The 19,160-nt window shown below is 39.5% G+C and overlaps 1 protein-coding gene across 1 annotated transcript in view; it reads left to right on the top strand.

Moving 5' to 3' along the window:
* The window catches only part of ttc12 (tetratricopeptide repeat domain 12), a gene marked incomplete at both ends in the record, with an annotated part of 20,870 nt that extends 2,754 nt beyond the window's left edge, over window positions 1-18,116 (top strand). The window contains 18 exons of the mRNA XM_083886970.1: window positions 910-987; window positions 1,087-1,208; window positions 2,367-2,426; window positions 2,913-2,984; window positions 3,436-3,496; window positions 4,149-4,337; window positions 7,220-7,289; window positions 7,995-8,083; window positions 8,449-8,617; window positions 8,971-9,066; window positions 12,260-12,323; window positions 12,811-12,945; window positions 13,103-13,195; window positions 13,692-13,760; window positions 16,162-16,263; window positions 17,247-17,346; window positions 17,551-17,779; window positions 18,047-18,116. Of these exons, the coding sequence (XP_083743096.1) occupies window positions 910-987; window positions 1,087-1,208; window positions 2,367-2,426; window positions 2,913-2,984; window positions 3,436-3,496; window positions 4,149-4,337; window positions 7,220-7,289; window positions 7,995-8,083; window positions 8,449-8,617; window positions 8,971-9,066; window positions 12,260-12,323; window positions 12,811-12,945; window positions 13,103-13,195; window positions 13,692-13,760; window positions 16,162-16,263; window positions 17,247-17,346; window positions 17,551-17,779; window positions 18,047-18,116 (1,868 nt within the window). The remainder of the gene's footprint in view (window positions 1-909; window positions 988-1,086; window positions 1,209-2,366; window positions 2,427-2,912; window positions 2,985-3,435; window positions 3,497-4,148; window positions 4,338-7,219; window positions 7,290-7,994; window positions 8,084-8,448; window positions 8,618-8,970; window positions 9,067-12,259; window positions 12,324-12,810; window positions 12,946-13,102; window positions 13,196-13,691; window positions 13,761-16,161; window positions 16,264-17,246; window positions 17,347-17,550; window positions 17,780-18,046) is intronic.
* Between the last annotated feature and the right edge of the window lie 1,044 nt (window positions 18,117-19,160).

The following is a 19,160-nucleotide window of genomic DNA, read 5'->3' as shown; positions in this document are numbered from 1 at the left end:
TTTGTGACTCTCCTCTGAAGTTTACTGCACATACAATGAGTTTTTTTTTTTTTTAATCAAGCATGCCTGTTTGACAGGTCGATGAGTCACTACAGTAGGAAGAGACATGCAGCAAAAGACGCGCCACTTGCTACCGGGCCAGTCTATTTGGTTGAAAAAAAGTATGAAGTGAATGTTTTCAATCAGTTATCAAAGCACCACTTTGTTGCAGTGGGAGAGCTTATAAATGTGGATTAGAGGATATAAATGAAGGCCCATGATGGGTATGTTTTTTTTTGATTTAGTCATCCAGAGGCCTCACAATGCTTAGCCAACTGGAAGCATGAGGTATTGACTCCACAGAACACCATAGATAGACTTGAACACTTTGGATAATGTGGCAGCAGCCACACAAATAAGAGCCAGCTCTATTATATTCTGAAAAGTCTCTTTGGTCATCTTATCATACATTTAGTTTTATACACACCCAACTAACCCAAACACAGCGTGCACAATGTGGTGTTTCATAAGAAGAACTTTCCAGCAAGTCAACACTTCTTTTCAGTTTTCATTTTGTATGAAGTTAGGTCAACAATAAAAAGCAAAGTTGTTGATGCAAACCTTTCACAAGTATGAAAGGCGTGTGGAAATACTAACATTGAATACATCATAGTGAGTAAGAAAAGGAAATAAGGTCCTTGAGACTGAGGAGATGGCAAAATAGTTTTAAACGACCTCAAATTGGTGTCTAAGAAATAGCTGTCTTTTGGAGAACATTTTAGCAATAACTCACAGTCGGTGCCCTGTGGAGATCTCTGCAGTTATCACAGCCCGATTTTCAAAAATAAATTTATGGTCAGATTTATTGTATCTTTAAAATTCCTAATTTTTCCAGTGTAGCACTCACTCCGACAAGTTTTTCTTCCGTAGTGAATTTCATGAAAATTATAGAGAGAGATGCTGAAGACAGGAGACGACGGCGGGCCGCTAAAGAAAAAAAGGCACTCGGTAAGTGATTCTACAAACCGCTGCAATTTATCTGTGCTCTGTATGGCTTCACAACGTGTCATTTCATTTTAAAATGTGGTGTTGTTCCACTCACTACAGCTCTCAAAGACAAGGGGAATGAAGCTTATGCTCGAGAGGACTACGAGACTGCTGTGAAGTATTACAGCGAGGGCATGGCTGAACTACGGGACGTGCTGCAACTGTACACCAACAGAGCACAGGTATCAGTGTGAACAAACATGCATGTGGACTCAAAAAGCACCACAACAGTCTCAGTTTGAACAGAAAAACACCTTTTACTGGCCTTGAACAAAAAGCACAAGGCAACAAAAGAGGTCAAAAGGCTACTAGTAACCGATCGTCAATACAAGGATGAAGGCAAGGACGCTTACTTGTCAACAGACAAGAAGAACTGGCGGCAGACACAGGAAACACACTGGCTAAATACACACACAGGTGGAGGGATAACGATAAACAGGTGAAACACATCAGGTCGGGGCAGGTAATCACAGCAGTGGGAAGATTTACAGGAAGAAGACACCAATGGAACCAGAGGCAATTTCCTGTATTATTTCAAAATAAAACAGGAAACAGAACGCAAGACTACTCAGGATGTTATGGTGTGTTCCAGAGCCCATCCAACAAATGGGACGTGGGACTTATCCAACCTGAATTGTACTAGCTCCTACTTCAAAGCGTTCCAGGCAATTGGTTGAATGTTAGAAAACATGGACGCATGTTTGAAGAGGCATTTTGACTGTCGGTCAATTCAGTCTACTTACATACACAAGCAAGGCGTATATGTAAAAGGGATACATACCGATATGTAACGTCATGATTATACTTTTACCATAGCCCTACATAGCAAAATTACTGTGTCTAAAACAAGTCTATATGCAGAAAAGTAAAGTTTATAGCCTATTCTTGTGACTCCATGGGCGCCGCCATTATTCTCCGACTTCATTTTGGTGAAGCTGGGGTAGGCTGATCAGCCCCGACTTTGCTAGTAGGAGGTCCCACTTCGACAGGCATTCCAGTGCACTTTTTGTAGTTGGAGGTAGGATAAGTCCCACGTCCAGCTGGTTTGGATTGGCTCTGGAACGCACCATTGGTGAATATCTCCCACCTTTGCTTTTCATCTCATGAATGCCTTAACAAAACACAATGGAGAAAAAACAGGATTCAAAGAGGTCGAAATGGACCCTGAAGAATGCCATGTAAAGATCATTTTAATATGATTATGGTTATGTGCAATTAGTATAATCAGCACATTTCTTTCCCAATATCTTCATTCTGCTGTGTGGTGTACTTGTGTAAATAATTATTACAGTGTTTGATGCCTTGTAACCACTTGCTGTTTAATGTCTTGATCTAATTAGGCCTACATCAAGCTAGGGAAGTACAAGGAGGCCATCGGTGACTGTGAACGGGCCCTGAAGGTGAGGTTGTGCTGGGAACGTGGGTCACTCAGTTACTGCCTCATTTTTCACTGTCATCATAAGTGCAGTTCTCTGTGAACCTGAGAGCTCAGAGGAGATGCAAGCATCTGTGTGTGTGTGTGTGTTAGACAATGGGTGTGAATGGGTAAACAGTGGATTGTGCTTTGTCCTGAAGTGAACTCACAGGATACATAGTTGGCGGAAGAAGCGGCTATGAAGGGAGGTGTGATGAAAACATTCAGGGATTATTCAGTGTCTTTTAATTTACAGTTCTTCTTTCCTCCAGGTCACGACAGCGTTAAATTGTTATCATAAAGCCGCTATTTTAAATCAGAATGTAATCATTTCATTATCATACATTCAAAGCTTTGTTCCTATTCTGCTGGTGTTATTAACACAGCTATGTTCAATCACCATACATAGATGAGCTGCTGATTAAGTTGTTTAACTAATAACACCCCCTCATGATAATTTTCTCTCCACCAGTGCAATGAGAGGTGCACAAAGGCTTACTTGCACATGGGCAAAGCATATCTGGAACTGAGGGAATATAATGAGGTGAGCGTGGATATCGCTTATTATATCTGATTATGCCAGTATTTTATTTACACATTACCCTTGTGCATGGCTACACTTGGCATCTCATCTCATTATAGCAGGAATTAAAGAAGTTGTATGGCGGGAATATAGAACAATGGTAATTATAATTATGAAGTTATTACAGTGTGTTGCATATAAGCAGCCCCAGTCTCTCAGCAATGCTGTGTACAGTGTGTTTAGGTTTGTCTTGAACCTTGTTTTATCTGTAAAAAAAAAAAAAAACTCAATTTGATCTTCAGTTACTGTAAATGATAGTTTCTTATATAAACACACCACAGGTGAGATATTGTTGGCTTTTTGGAGGGATGAGGATCATATTGATTTTCATGGGTTTGTAAGAGGCCAGCAGCACATCATACCCGGTACACAGACAAACCAATTTTTTTTCCCTTTCATTTTTTTTTTCCAGTCAAGACGTTGCTTTGAAAAGATAGTGGAAATTGAACCTGGAAGAGAGAAAATGATAAAAGGTAAAAAAGGAACAGCCGTTTGGCTTAGACATCTTTGATGTATAAGTGTGTAAGAAACATTCATGCTACTGTAACTAGGACCATGTATCATCCTGTGAAATGTTTTATTTTTGTCTCCAAAAAAATTTACACTCTTAGAAATAAGGTTTCTAAAAGGGTTCTTCTACAAGCGCTGAGGTTCTACCTGGAACCATTTGCTTCTGAAAAAGGTGAACTGGTAACACTGATGGTTCCAGTAAGAACCATTTTTATCCAGAGAACCCTTTAAAACCCTTTCCTGAATAAATGCTTTTAAAAGGGTTCTTGGTGGAACCCTCCAAAAGGGTTCCAGGTGGAACCTTTATAAAAAGGGTTCTCCTATGAGGACAAGCCGAAGAACCTTATATGGTTCTACTTAGCACTTTTATTTCTAAGAGTGTAGTTACTCTAGTCTTTTGCCGTGAAAATCCTTAAACAATTATTCAATTATTGAACATATATCTCTACATACTTGGCTGAAGGCGGCTCCGCCAGGGTCATGTCAGGACATTTTCACTGCACTTTTCTCAGTGACAGTGCAACTAAAATATACTGTTCCTGAATACATTTATGTCAAAGTCAGTTTCAGCTTTTTTCTTCTTTTTGTCCATTATCTATTGTTTTCTTGATACAGAATACCTGACCCAGGTAGATTTGGAGGAGACAAGAGAGACTCAGGAGGTGAATGCAAAGCAAGAGTTTGACAAGGGAGAGGGGAAGGCCACAGCAGTGCCTCGACTGCTCGAGAGGCTGTCAAGACCTGGTCAGATCCCTCTGTTTTACTGTGGAGGATTACAGATTCTGCTGGAAACAGTTATTGACTGTGAGTAATTCTTCTGGGATGGATTTCACACAATTACCTTTCTCCTCTAATCTCTTCCTGCCACTCTTTAGTCAATAACTGGTTCTCTAGATCACCAGCTTCCATTTATTTTTTGGGGGCTCAAATAAGTGCACGAGATCAACCAGGGAGGCTAAGAACAAACGCAGTACTTGAGAATTCACAGAGAATATCAGGACAGGCCGACAGGAGAGTCACGGTTGAAAGACATCATTTGTTTCTGTCTGGATGTTCCATAATAAACGTGGTCCAACCGTTAATTTTCACTAAAAGCACGGAGACCAACTGTAGAGAGGATTGATTACAGTATATAATGCTGCAAAATAACATACAGGGATGTATGAATGTAATTAGTGTGCTTTGTCACAGTGCATCATGGGGAGTGAAACCTGCAGAGCTTGTATGATTTGATTTATAATCTGTTTCACATTATTTCAATTAGCAGAATTAGACATTCCCAAGGCCTGTAATTGCTCATATAATTTGGTTGCTAAAATGATGAGTGGGCTATTCTCAGACAGCACTGACAGTTGTTCCATCACCAAAGTAATGTTGTTATGAACCGTGATTTGTTTTATAAAAAAAAAAGAAAAAAAAGGTATTACTAAGCTTGAAGCTGGGGAAACAGCGTCAGCTCCATTTGGTGTTAAGAGCAAGTAGTTAGAGCGGGATGATAGAACAACTCTATTAAGCTTTCTGACGCTGTCTTGGAGGCAATTAAATCAAACATCTGCGATAGCAGGTGTCCATTCTAACGCTTCAGGCTTACACCTGTACTTATTCCTGTCAAATTGAGCTACCTAAGCATCCACTTTGCAGTTGGAATATTATAACCCACAGTTTCCCACAGAATTAATTTGGTCTATGGCAGTAACATGGTGGAGTGAAAAAGGTTTTCATCTGCTGATGGGAGATTGGAGATATCTTGATATCCAATAGTGTGCACACGGCAAAAGTGCAATGTTGTATCTGAATCTAATTTGCAGCAAAGGAGGAAGACACGAGTCTTGATCTCTGGTGTTATTATGGGGACTGTAAACATTGTTTTTGGTTCAAAACACTTAAAGATATAGGGTTGGAGATCCTGGAAGAAAACAGTGCAGAGCAGGCTACATTTTGAATTCAAAAGTCCAAACTCCTTTCCTCAGACTTAAACTTTGTGATTTACAGACTGCACCTGAATTGTTGGCAGTAGATTCATGTTGGAGTTTTGTGGTTCCGCATCTCCTGACAAATGACTGTGGACTTTTCAGTCTCTGCTTTAGAAATGTTTCACCCCAAAATGTGTTTATATACACTACAGTTCAAAAGTTTGGGGTCACCTATACAATTTTTCTTTTCCAATAAAAGTCACACTTTTATTCATCAAAAGAGTTGCAAAATGAATAGAAAATATAGTCAAGACATTGACAAGATTAGAACTAATGATTTTATTCAAAATAATAGCTTTGCTTTTGTCAAAGAACCAACAAAACTGTTTTTATCTGTGCTAACATCATTGCACAAGGGTTTTCTAATCATCCAATAGCCTTCTAACGCGTTTAGCAAACACAATGTACCATTAGAACACTGGAGAGATGGTTGCTGGAAATGGGCCTCTATACACCTACATACATATTCCATTAAAAACCAGACGTTTGCAGCTAGAATAGTCGTTTACCACATTAACAATGTATAGAGTGTATTTCTGATACATTTGATGTTATATCAATTGAAATTTTTTTTTTTCCTTAAATAAGGACATTTCTAAGTGACCCCAATCTTTTTAACGGTAATGTGTCTCTGATCAAGTACAATAGAGCAACTCAAACTTAGCACTAAATTAAATCACATAATACAACATTAATGGGAAAGTAGTTGTAAAATATGAATCATATGTAAGTGGTTTAGATTCTTGCATGTGATTGTTGGTAACGGTAACTTTTTGTTAATAGGATCAAACCTGTCCTTACAGCCATGGTTTTTTGTCATAAGATATTTCACAAAATGAAGCCTCTAATAACAGGGGCATGAGGTCGGAGATAACTGATGACTAATTCCTCTACCATATGAAAGGAGGGCATTAAATACAAGCAGCACTTGCTCTCCAACAGTCTGTTCACCCCACCTTTGTCAGTTGCTGATATTTTTGTGAATGTTTTTGACCCAGCAAATGACTTTGAAAAACTCCATGCTGCTAATATAACTCATTTTTAGCTATTGTCACGAGGCGGAAACGGCAGCTTTTTTTCCAAAACAGCTTAACAGAACAGTGTAGCAAGGTCAATTGCCCTTTCAGCAGTATTTATTTTTGCCCCATTTTCGCCGCGAAGCACTTATAGTAAAGTCGTTTTTATGTGTTCCATTACGTCTCACTGACAGTGACCACACAGATGAGAGATTGGTGAACCGAATATTAACTCTCTAACTTGCAATACTGTGAATGTGATTACTCTGCTTTTGTTTTTACGGTCCACTATTTGTAGTCTACCATGTTTGCGGCCCTGACTGCCCTTTGCAGAATAAAAATATCATTTTTATTCATTGCTCCTTTTTTTTCCTTTAGATGAATAAAAGTGTAGTGGTGATATAATGTCTCTTTCGCGGTGCCATTCAACTGGAAAGGGCAAAGCTTACATAACTTAGAAGCCAAAGGATCCCAGCAGGGCTGACATTACACACTTTCACCCCTACTAGTATGATCTCACTACCCTGCTCTACTTTCCCATTATCAGTAGAACTCTTGGCATATTTTATTCATCCTCCACTCTCCTACTTTTGTCTGTAAACAAGGCGAGCTAAACTAACAGCTTCTCTAAAACCTCAAGGCTGCCTGGTGATGATGTATAGTTTCCGGTTGTCTTACTCCTCTTCTCTTTGAACAGGTACGGGGCAGACCCTTTTCAGACTGAACGATGGCTTTACTATCATCAGCAGCAATGACACGGTGAAGAGGTAAGGAGACCAGAGGGAGAGGTAGCTGTCAGTTCTCTGAGGAGCTTTGACAGATGGACCTCGAGACAGCGTTATACAGAAACAATGATGGCCTAAACTAAAGAGATCATTCTCTGCCCCCCCCTCACTGTCTGCTCGTTTGTGTGATAGCCTAGCGAGGAAAGGATGAACTCACTGGAGATTTAGATGAGCCCCGGAATAAGCAAAGGCTCTGTGTTTGTCCTGAAAGAGCGGCTGTTTCCTACCAGATACCAATTATGACTCCCTCACGTCAGATGACTGAGGCTATTATTAACTTGCCACATAGTTTCCGTGTTGTCCATTGTTGGCAATGTCATTATTCAGGTTAGAACATAATTTCCGAAAGAAAGTAAGAGTGTGAGCTTGGGGGGGAAAAAGCATTTTGCTGTGAGCATGCAGAATCAAGTGAAATATTGCAAGCAATGTCGGAAAGAGAACCACTGTGCCACGGTAAATCCTCCTTTTAATTAAACCTTCTGTGAAGTCTCTGTAAAGTACAAAATAACAGAAGCGGAGTTAAAAATCAGACATTGCTTCTTTATCAGTGTTCGTGTGTTATACTCTGTTTTCTGTAGCCGTAGGTTTGTGTACTTATGTACTTTGCATTTTCTAATTATTATAGCAATTCTGCAGTTTGATTTGTAATGTCAATTAAAGGGGAAATGACCATTATTTTCTCTGCAGTTGCCTGTTGCAGAAAACAAAGGACATAAACAGCCAACAGTTATGTGTCTCTGTGCTGAAATTATGGAGGAATATCTGTCATGGAAATGGTATGTAGACCAGCATCGAGCTACACTTCATATTCTCTATTTGTCTGTGTAACCTTTGGCTCTCATTGATTCAGCGGGGAATATAATAAATACTTTATTATGGCATCGTGTACTTGCTTGACTGTGTGATATATATTAGCCTCATCCTGTTTCATGCCTTTTATTTGTCTTTGAGTCACATAAGCTCTGTGCAGCCGGCAATCTGTGTTTACTGTTATTTACACAGCCGTTCACAATGTGTGCATTTAACACCATATGAACAACAGAGTATATCTTTGCCAAGTCACTGTTTATATGACCATGTTCACAACACCGGAAACACTTCATCCAGAGAACTCAGAATCTCGCTTTTCTTTTCCTTTCAGGTGAAAACCAGAAGATTTTACTGACGTGTCCAGTTGCCAGACAGGCCGTTGTTCATTTGGTTGCATCGGAGCAAGTTGCAGTACGGAGAGAGTGTTTAGCATTACTCAGCGTGTACTCACAGACGCCACATGGGAGACGTTTGGCTATTGAAAGTCTGAATGTGCGCATGTAAGATATTGTTTGTGTTGTCCTCAAATGCAACTGCACAGAGCAATAACAAACCCTCTGTACTTGTACAAATCTAGTAATACAGCAGGAGTGGAAATGCATACACTATATACACAGAAGTGGTCGGCTAATTATTTACTATTATCTCAAGGACTTTGTTTTGCACATTATCCCCCATTATGAAACCATTACAAATGATGCACAGTGGTCCAATGATTTCTTATTATCTGTGCGTCTGATGAAATATAAGCTGCATGCAAAATATCCACGGATAGCTTCATCATTTTTAATAATAATTGTGTCATTTTACAGCGCTGATATTTTACTTTCTTCTCTATTGGATCGCTCTAAAGGTTAGCGAGGAACCTCATGGTGTGCATCTCAAGGCCAAAGCAACGGGAAGAGAACACAGCAGTCAACATTCTGGAGAGCTTCGCAGCAGAAAACAAGTATGAATGATTCATGTACAAACAAAGGAAACACAGTTTTAGGCAGAAGCCATTGTATTATCTATGAGACATGCAGACGACCGTCCGGCCATAGTCTATATCAGATCCATATGCCGTGTATTAAAACACATTAAAGCCCACCAGGAGAGGAGATGTCCTCTGAGAATCAGAAAATGTGGCTTCTTTAATAAATCAACATGTCGCATCCGAGAGTAAATGTCACTCAAAATCAAAAGGCCGATCTAAACTTGCTTCCCCCACTCCGCCTCATGAAAACAGACATGAAAAGGCAGCCGAGGCACTCACACACAGCGGGATATAAGTCGGTGCGTCCAGCATTGTAATAGGGAGATCGATTTTCCCTTTTCACAGTTCAAACAGAGCCTGCTCCACAAAAACGCACCGTATCCTAGTTCAGAGCTACACTGTAAAGAAACTTCCTTCAAAACAGATTTTTTTGTTCTTTTCACAGCACATTACTAATGATTTTTTCCGACAAAATAACGCACGACTGTTTGATGCATTTGACCATTTATTTGAACATAAAGAACAATACTCCATAAAATAAAACATTGTCCGTCTTACACACGGTCAAGCGCTGAAATTGAGCTATTTGATGATGGCAAAATCCCCATCGCTCAATCAGGTCTCGGGAACCCACAGCAAGTGAGACAAACTGAAGAAGAAGGGAGAAATAGATAATTGAGTGATACTATAACTTTGATGTAACATTTATTTTACGTGCACTCATGACAGGAAGACGTTAGAAGAATGTATGTGGCTAAGCTCACCTGTTCAAATCAAATCCGACCAGCAGGGTTGACACAAGTGGATCGACTGTCTTCTTGTTTGTTGTTGCCATTTTTCTTTGACACCACCCTTTTCAGCCTGAATATCTTGAAAAATTAACATGCCATGCACTTCTGATTCACACAAATGTTGAGTTAGAAATTACATAAAATAATACTTTTTTTTGCTTCTATAGAAACTTGAAAGGTGACAAGTTTTTGTCTTACTATAAGTTATCGCTGTTTATATTGAACACCAGATCTGGTTATAAGAATATGTGAGTAGTTAAACTTAAAGGTCCCATATTATGCAAAATCACATTTTTAATCATTTTAATACCTATTTTAGGGACTCTGGAGGCCCCATCAGTCGGCAAAGTGTGAAAAAAGATGAGTCACTCATGTTTTTGGGGTCCTCCTCAGTCTAAGTGCAGGAGAGGAAACACGTGATGTGGACTTCCGCACTCATTGGGACGTCACAATGCGCTAAATTCCTGGAATTGTTGTCCTCTCGAAGCGCTGCTTTGTCCGTAAAACACGGGAAGAGTGCTGGCGAGGGCAAAGGTATCCGAAAACCGGAAGTCCGCGAAGTCCACGAAAAGTTCTATTCTTGGCTACACAGTGCAGCACAGAGTCCTACACAAACTACCAGCCTCAGTGGATACATGTTATATATGATGGCAATGTGCCTGCTAGAGCCTGCAAATGATCACTTTTCCAGACATGTTTGTTAGGACACCAGGGAACTAGGTTAACTTGGAGAAATAGGATATAATATGACTACTTTAAAGATGGCTGAAGAGTAGATTTTTAGGAATACATTATTGTACTGCTGTTGAATGTGTAATTACTGGTTATCATTGGTATTCTTTTGCATTAATTTGTTACGGCATACTCTTCCATCGTTCTTTGTGGATATTTTTGTTTCAGGGTAAAAAGTAATTCATAGCTCCACATTCCAGATATACGTCTTTCTGACAGCAGACATGTTGACTGGTCACAGCAGAAGAAGTACAGGTGTGCATGGTAATATTAACGAAGGTTGTGTTCCATTCAAGAGCTCCTGTGATTAATTCCCTGTGTGCTTTTCTACTGTGACCATAAAATGATTTATTTTACAAATCGTGTAAAACATCAACAGAAACATTCCCCCGGATCTGGTGCAAATGTTCTCTTAGAGTCAACAGATGAACAGACAAGATTTTCAGAAGTGTAGTCAATGCCATCTCAAGTCGAGTCAATTTTGTTTATACAGTCCAACATCACAAACACAATTTGTCTTGAAGGGCTTTAGAGTAAACCTCAGGAAGAGCCACAGAGGAGAATCCCTCTCCCAGAAACATGTTCAACAGATTATGAACAAAACAAAATCACATTTACGACGAGTAGTAGGAAAATCCAGAAATGTAAAATGTAGAAAAAAGCAGTAATGTAACAGAAGCAATCAATATAAGTATTAAAATACAAAATACAGTACATTTTTGACCTTTGAATTTGTCTTTTCAGATTTGATGGAAATCCTGACTAAAAGATCCAGTGTGTAACATTTACAAGGTTTTATTGGCAGAAATTGATTGCTACACGTGTGTAGCTTTTAATCACTTTAAATTGAGAATCGTTTGCCTTAGAACAAGCCTTTTATTTGTACCTTTGCGTGGCAGAGGCTGCGCATATTTTTGAAGCAAACGCTTACTTCAGTGGACAAATGGCTTTGCTCACATTAACCTGATGCAAATACCAACAGATAGTAATAAGGAAATGCTATAAAGAGTGAACAAAGAGAGTTGTAAAATAATATTTAGGTACTTTCTGGGATGTAAAGGCCACTATAGTTCCTGTAGGCACATAGGAAAGGGAAGGGATGAATGGTGGAGTTCTCTGTTTGTGTGCAGTCTGCAAACTCATCATTAGATGTCACCGATTGTTACTGACTGGACCTTTAACGTTTACTCAAAGATGAAGTGATTGGATTTTGGTGATCATTTATAAGATGTACAAACCTTACCTCTGCAGAAGAGAAGGGGAGATATGACCATCTTTTCTGCTACTTGACTGGAGGAGACATACGCAAACAACCATGAATGTACACTTTGCAGCTGAACTGTGATGTGTAAAACAAAGAACTTACCCTTTACTACCTGCACTGTCCATAAGTATGACATATAAGAAACTAGTTGCTATGTGGATTATTATACGACTCAGATATTCTGTTTATTTTAGCGTGTAGAAGACCATATAGTAGATCTGTGGGGGTGTTCAATTAACTCGGCACATATTTATTCACTGTGGAAACCACCTACAGTATGTCTGGTTGGATTTTAAATCTACCCGTTTAATTCAAAAAGTGGTTTGAAAAGAACATTTGTCATTTACATAAAATATAAATAAATCACATTTTCTTACAGATTTCGCCTTCAGTTAAGGGATGTGCTGACCGACTCCGTCACTGAGCCATTTACTGCTGTGCTGGTAAGATATGTAGATATTGTGTGTATATAATGTGTGTGTCTGTAACTTGTGTTTGTTACCTCTTACACTCTTAGAAATAAGGGTTCCAAAAGGGTTCTTCTACATGGGCTGAGGTTCTTCCTGGAACCATTTGCTTCTGAAAAACCCTTTCTACGGGAAAGGGTTTTTCTTGGTAAAACTAATGGTTCCAGTAAGAACCATTTCGATCCAGAGAACCCTTTCAGACCCTTTTCCCGAATAAAGGGTTTTAAAAGTGTTCTTGGTGGAACCAAGGTTCTACCTGGAGCCAAAAAGGGTTCTCCTATGAGGACAAGTGGAAGAACCATATATGGTTCTACTTAGCACTTTTATTTCTAAGAGTGTAGGACCATTTGTGGTTAAGATTAGGGCTAAGATTTGAACTGTGGTTAGGGTTAGGCATTAACTGGTTATGATTAAGGATTGTGTATTCATATGTTTATTTACACTTCTCTTTGTTATTTTTCAGAGAAATATCAACACGTCCAATCATCACGTTCTCCCGTCACTGATTTCGGCCGTTGGCTGTTTGGCTCAAGACGAAGTCATCCGTCACAAACTTGCTCACGATTCCAATTATTGGGAGACTCTTCCGTTTGCCGTTGTTAGTATTATATCATTACTGATGCTATTCAGAAAGAAAAGAAACCCACACATTTCTTATTTTAGTAATTCACTGTGCGTTCAGATGACTGAAAGAATAAATCACTGACTGCACACATTTTCTTTCCTGAACAATACTTATTGTTTTTTCATTGCAGAGAAAGTGCTGTTCATATGAATTCAAAGACATTCTTTACCCCATGCTTGGATTAATCATCAACCTTTCAACTGTGACTTCCCCAGTCATCGAGGTAAGACAGGAGATGCCGAGGTGTATCGAGTACAACTGTAAAAAAAAGAAGCTAATCACTGACTTCAGCAGAGGTGGAAGAGTACTGAAATATCCTACTCTTGTACTGGTCTAAAAATGTACTCAAGTTAAAGTAAAAAAGTAGGACAAGGGGACACAAAAATAAAACTCAGGGACCTAAATTGGCACCAATTCACGTGTCCTCATCATTCACTGCCAAAGTGAAATTTACTCAGTAATGGATGTGATTTAAAACGTAGCGAAGTACAGTACTTCCAAAAAAACATACTCAAGTAAAATTACACATTTAAAAAAAATGACTTAAAAAGGTACAAGTACACCAAAAACCTACTCAATTACTTTCCACCTCTTGACTTCAGTGACACAGTACGGTGGGGTAGTATTTGTGTGATCCGCGATGTGTGATGTCACTTATTCAGAGGTGACATGCATGTGAAAATTGTCTTGGCCACTTGTGTGTCCCTGCTGTTTCGTAGGAGCACGCTGTTTCACTCTGCGACTGCTGTCAGGGCCTGCTGAGAGACAGTGACGGAGGAGTCATAACTGTGAGTGAACCTTATTTTAGCACTGCATTATAATACCCAGAAGGGTTGCAAAGATAGAAAAAGATCTTGGAAACGCATCGCTTTATAGTCACATCATTATTTCCATGCTTGACCACTTTGTTGAAGGGTTTGAGAAACATGGCTGGGAGTTTTTGAACAGTTGTTGATGATGCTCGTGGAACATCCTGTAAAGCACGAGTCATTTGTTCAGGTAACTCCACAAAAACAAGAGACATTTGTCTTGAGTAATGAGCCTTTTCCAAGGCTTGTGAGCTCATTGGCAATGTGTCCCAAACGGAGGTAACGGCAATTCACAATGTTCAGAGGATCCTGTATATGCGTCATTACAGTTGATTAAAACTCCAGTTGCAGGTGCTTGTGCTAATGGCTGTTCTAGCAGTTTGCCTCTGCCTTTGCCATGCCCTTCAAATGCCACACTGCAACCCTTCTGTCCCTTTTTGTCTTTTTTTAGTTTCGACTCATTGCCTCTCTGACAGGTTTTCCTTCTTGTTGCCTGATGTCATCAGTGTTTCTGGTTTCCTTGCTAATTAAGGAGGAGGTCATGTTTTTGGCTGGTTTGTTTGTTTTTAAGTTAAAAAAGTAAAAGCACAGATTTGGATTTTGGACTGAGCCGCATTGTCAGAGTACTTGTGCTTTCACTCGCTCGTAGGTTTGTGTACTTACAGCACATTCAGACGCTTTGCTGATGTGGGAAACTGCACAGCATGAGTTGAACTCGCCGAGGCTTTAATTTCGCCACGCATGGCTTCACATTTGATAGCTGAGAAGCTGATTGGGACCTTGGAGTTTGATATTCATCTCTTAGCGTATACCTATACACCTCTGCTGACTCAGCAATTACCCCTTGAAATGAATGAGCCAAATTCACTGTGCTGTGACTCGAGCTCATTCAGTAGCTCCTTGAACTGGTGGCTGTTTAATCTTCTGCTTTTGATGAAATGGTATGGCTAAAACAACCGTTGTTTCTTGTCATATTTGTATCCTGAACAACATCAGGCTACTTTGTCCAGTGCAAGAAGCTCTACTGTTATTACCTGTGCCAAGGAGGTCATATTTTCACTCTTGTCTGTCTCCTTTGTGAGTAACATAGCTCAAAACGTGTACTACTGCTTTGAATGAAATTGTTGAAATTGAATGAAATGATGATTGTACTTGTCTGCTCCCCGTGTTTGGACTGTAATGGAAAAAAAGCTTTCAGTTACTCTGCCCTCTCTGCTTGGAAAACCCTCCAAACTGAACTCAAATTATCAACATTTATTTCACTGGGAGCTTTGCACTCTATCTTAAAAGAACAGGAATCCATTGAACAGTGCCTGTGTTCTTAAATTGTTGCAGGAACCATAACTCCTGCACTTTATTTGTCCATTTTTTTGCACTTTTATATTTCAATGTTTATTTTGTAACCGTTATCGCTCTGCTTTTATTAACTATGATGTGTGCTGCTGTCACCCTTGTGAAAGAGGTCTTGATCTCAATGTGTCCTTTATCTGGTTAACTAAATAAATAAAATGATGGAGAGATGGATGTGGAAACTGTGTGCGGTGTACGGCCAAAGGTTTTGCTGCTCCGAGAGCTGAGAGTGTTATGTGTGCTTTATTTGTGTATGTATATCCTGGTGTGGCCGAGGGCCTCTCTGTGTGGAGTTTGCATGTTCTCCCTGTGTTTGTGTGTGTGGGTTTTCTCCGGGCTCTCTGGCCCATGTACCCCTGTCTCTTGCCCTATGTCAGCTGGGATTGACTCCAGCCCCTGTCAACCCTCATGTGGAGGAGAAAGTAGACAATGAATGAATGAATGAACTTATGTTACCTGGTGCCAAGCTTCCCCTCCTCTGTACAAGCTTTTCCCTTTACTATATTTCTAGCATTCACTGCGATTTTGTGCTGGGTAGGCAGGATGCTGGCAGAGCTTCTTCTTTCTTTTTTTAAAATTAAAATGGCTCGTTGCTGCTTCTATGATACAACTGATTTAATTGATTTATCTTATCTTTCCTACTGATGGCTTATTAGGCTTCTTTTAAAACAATTTCTCTCCAGTTATCAATTTGCTCACTCAGTACTGTGCATTTCGATTTCCAAATTTAGTCATTCACATATGCAAACTATTTCATTTTGCCCTCAAATATCTAAATCATGGCCCCAATTATGTGTGATTGAAGACCCTGTCAGGACTGTTCTTCAAGACTATACAAGACTATTCTCCAACATTTCATTTTGTTTCCAGTCAGAACTGTGTGTCTCTGTTGTGGTGTTCTTCTCATCATGGCTGTGTTGTCTTTATCTTGCCTTATCGTGCGCACATGACAGCTGTTTCCCCATCTTTTTTTTTCCACATCTACTTCACACTATCTTTTTAAATGCCATCATTCTTTTTTGTTTCCCAGAGAGCCACGGGTGTTCTGAGCACCATCCTCCCTCAGTCCTCTGAAGCTGTTCAGCATGTTATTCAGGGGGATGTCGTTCGGACCATGTGCCGGCTTCTGAAGGTACGTACTGAGCATACCACAGCTTCTGTTAAATAAATACATGAATACAGTACATTTTCTTTGATCTTATTTTATTTGAGGAATTATGTTCCGTTTCTCAGCCATGTATGAATGGATAAATTCACAAGACGCCTTGTTTTTTGGACAGGGATAAGGCTTAAGGAAGGTTTTTCTTTTGGTGCATGGTTACACTGACCAGGGTTGAGCTCAGCTCTTTATACACATGTATATATGCATGATAATGACAATGCTGAAACTACATCCACAGGAGTAATGTGATTCCAAATAATTGAAATCACCTCACTCCAGTTAAGGCCGACTTAAACCAACATAAATTAGCCTCTAGATGTTAGAAATAGGCTAATTTAAACAGCCCGATCATGTAATTTATCTTTGTTATGGACTCATTTACTGTAGCCGTGTTCTGCTTGTCTATGTGTATGTCTTTACCATTAGTCTGTGGTGACACACACACTCACGCTCGTGCACGGGCACACAGGAAAGTCGTGGCCGCAGGACTGATCGTGTGTCTCTTAAACAGTTGCAATAAGACAATTATGAACATAAAATCAGGTTTGGGTCAGAGGAGAAAACACATTGCTGACCTGCTTCATGTATATGTAGATCCAGTAACCAGATTAATCTATTACACTACTACTACTACTGGATGTAAACACACTATAGGTGTGTGGTGAACCTCTATATTAAGACTGGCATTCACCATCTCTGCATTCACACGCAAAGATCTAATCAACAAAAGCAAAATCAAGAATATCAATCATCACAATAGAGCATGTACCAAACGTTCACTATTGCTTTCTATGAAGTGCTGTTTGTTGCTGAAAATAACTGTGCCGACACACGTACAGATATGTTCACCGCAAGTCACTTTCTCCTGCATTAACATGACCTGAATGTGGAGTTTACAAACCCACTCTCTACTTATTTTAAAGACATTGTTATTTCTGTGTTTGCCTACCCAGGGACCAGGGCAGACTGCAACTAAATATGCCATTAAGACTCTGACAGTGTGCACCGCTGCCAGTCATTTGGCTCGGGAGGAGCTGGTGAAGTCTGATAAAAGTGAGGAATGATTGACATGTCGGCATTACTCTTACAAGCGCCTTCATTACACCATGAATAATATTTCAGGGTCGACCTCAAATGCAAATCAAGTATGTGTGTGTGTGTGTGTTTGTGTGCATGTACGAGTTTACAGTATTTACATGTTGATATCATTGTGCAATTCAATCCTCGTCTGCTTTGTTTTGTCATCATTGTCCACAGAACTCTCTGCTTTGACTCATTTGCTGCGTTCAAGTTGTGACCGATCGGTGACAGGAAACGCAGCACTCTGCTTGGCACACTGCCTTGAACTGGAGGGAATCGCCAGCAGACTGCTGGACACGGATATTGTGCTGCTGCTGCTCCGCCTCTCTGCAGGGGACGCAACCAAGACAGCTGTGCAAAAAAACGCTGCAATTGCTCTGGGGAAGCTGTGTCAATCTGAGCCCAGGTGCACTGATGGTTTGCTAGAAATTAACGTGCACAAAAAATAAATTACGTTTGGCTTGTGGGAGCACATATTCACCATTAACTAGATGCTTACTAACATATATAAGTAGCATAATAGCCCTTTATTAGTAAACATTAAGCACATATTTAAGACCTTATTCTACCTCTATTACGATATGAATTAAGATTTTTCCTACATAAGGTGTTAATATCATAGTTTCGACTTGAAGCTAAGCTAATTTTGTTTGTCTTCTGTCTTCATTTCCAGACACGTGCGCAAACTGCGAGAACTACACGGCTTTGAGGTTTTGCACTCGTGTATGAAGCTCATCACATGAACCATCGACTGGGTAAAGCCACATAACAACATCATTGTCGTAGTTTTCTTCAGTTTTCTTTTCCATTGCAGTCACACATTATTTTAATACACTTCGACTACATTTCTTTCTAAGCCTGTCATGAATATAATCAAACATTTATTCAAGATTATGCGTCTCTAATCAACTTATCTGCATAAACAAGGTCAAACATCAGCAATGTTATTGTTTGCCCTTGCTTTTCATGCCCAAGTGCATTAATATAATTCATTATCATGAATATAGTCACAAGCACCATCTAAATGTGTCTGTAGAAGTATTTTATAATATCAATCCTGAATCACTAAGACAACTTAAAGTGATATGTAACTGTGGTATTTTTATAACACTGATATAGATTTACAGTCTAACTCATATCAAAGTGTTTACTGATGTAACTGTGGATGTGTAAAGCATTGACCTGATTTGAAGTAAAAACACAATCTTTTTATTAGATGGTAGTTTCATTTATTAGAGATAGGACCTGTGAACTGTATTTTACCTGAAGTGACTCTGTGGTTACTGTGAGATCTAATCCTTGTATAAATGAACTGCAGAGGACAAACATTCCCCAGTAATGGATGACACCATCTGTTTATGTATTCAAACAACCAATACCTCCTGCTCAGTTAGATTAAAAAGTAATAAGAATATTCACTGGGGCTGGAGAAGCCAAGCAGGAATGTGGTTTAACTGATTTTGAGACTTTTCTGCTTTGTTTATTTTTCTATCATCCATTTTTAAACACTTTAACAGAAAAAGATGTTCACTACAGATTGCTACTGATTGGAGTGGACCTGAGGAATTTAGAGTAGAAAACAAATAACACATTGGGAATAAATCTGCCTCCTGTGAGAAGTCTGTAGCTGTCTTTGCTCGACCTATTTACGCCACTGTATTTGACGTTGACGATACTGGTTTTATTTTTTATTTTTGAGAGCTCAATATTTTCTCAGGTGAAAAAGCCACTGATCCATCTTATACAACACAGGTGCTGTCAACACAGTCTCATCTCCTAGGTGATCA

The sequence above is a fragment of the Microchirus variegatus genome (genome assembly GCF_963457635.1).
Source record: "Microchirus variegatus genome assembly, chromosome: 3".
Lineage (NCBI taxonomy): Eukaryota > Metazoa > Chordata > Actinopteri > Pleuronectiformes > Soleidae > Microchirus > Microchirus variegatus.
The sequence above is the reverse complement of the archived record's forward strand: the minus strand, read 5'-3'. Positions and strand labels throughout refer to the sequence as shown.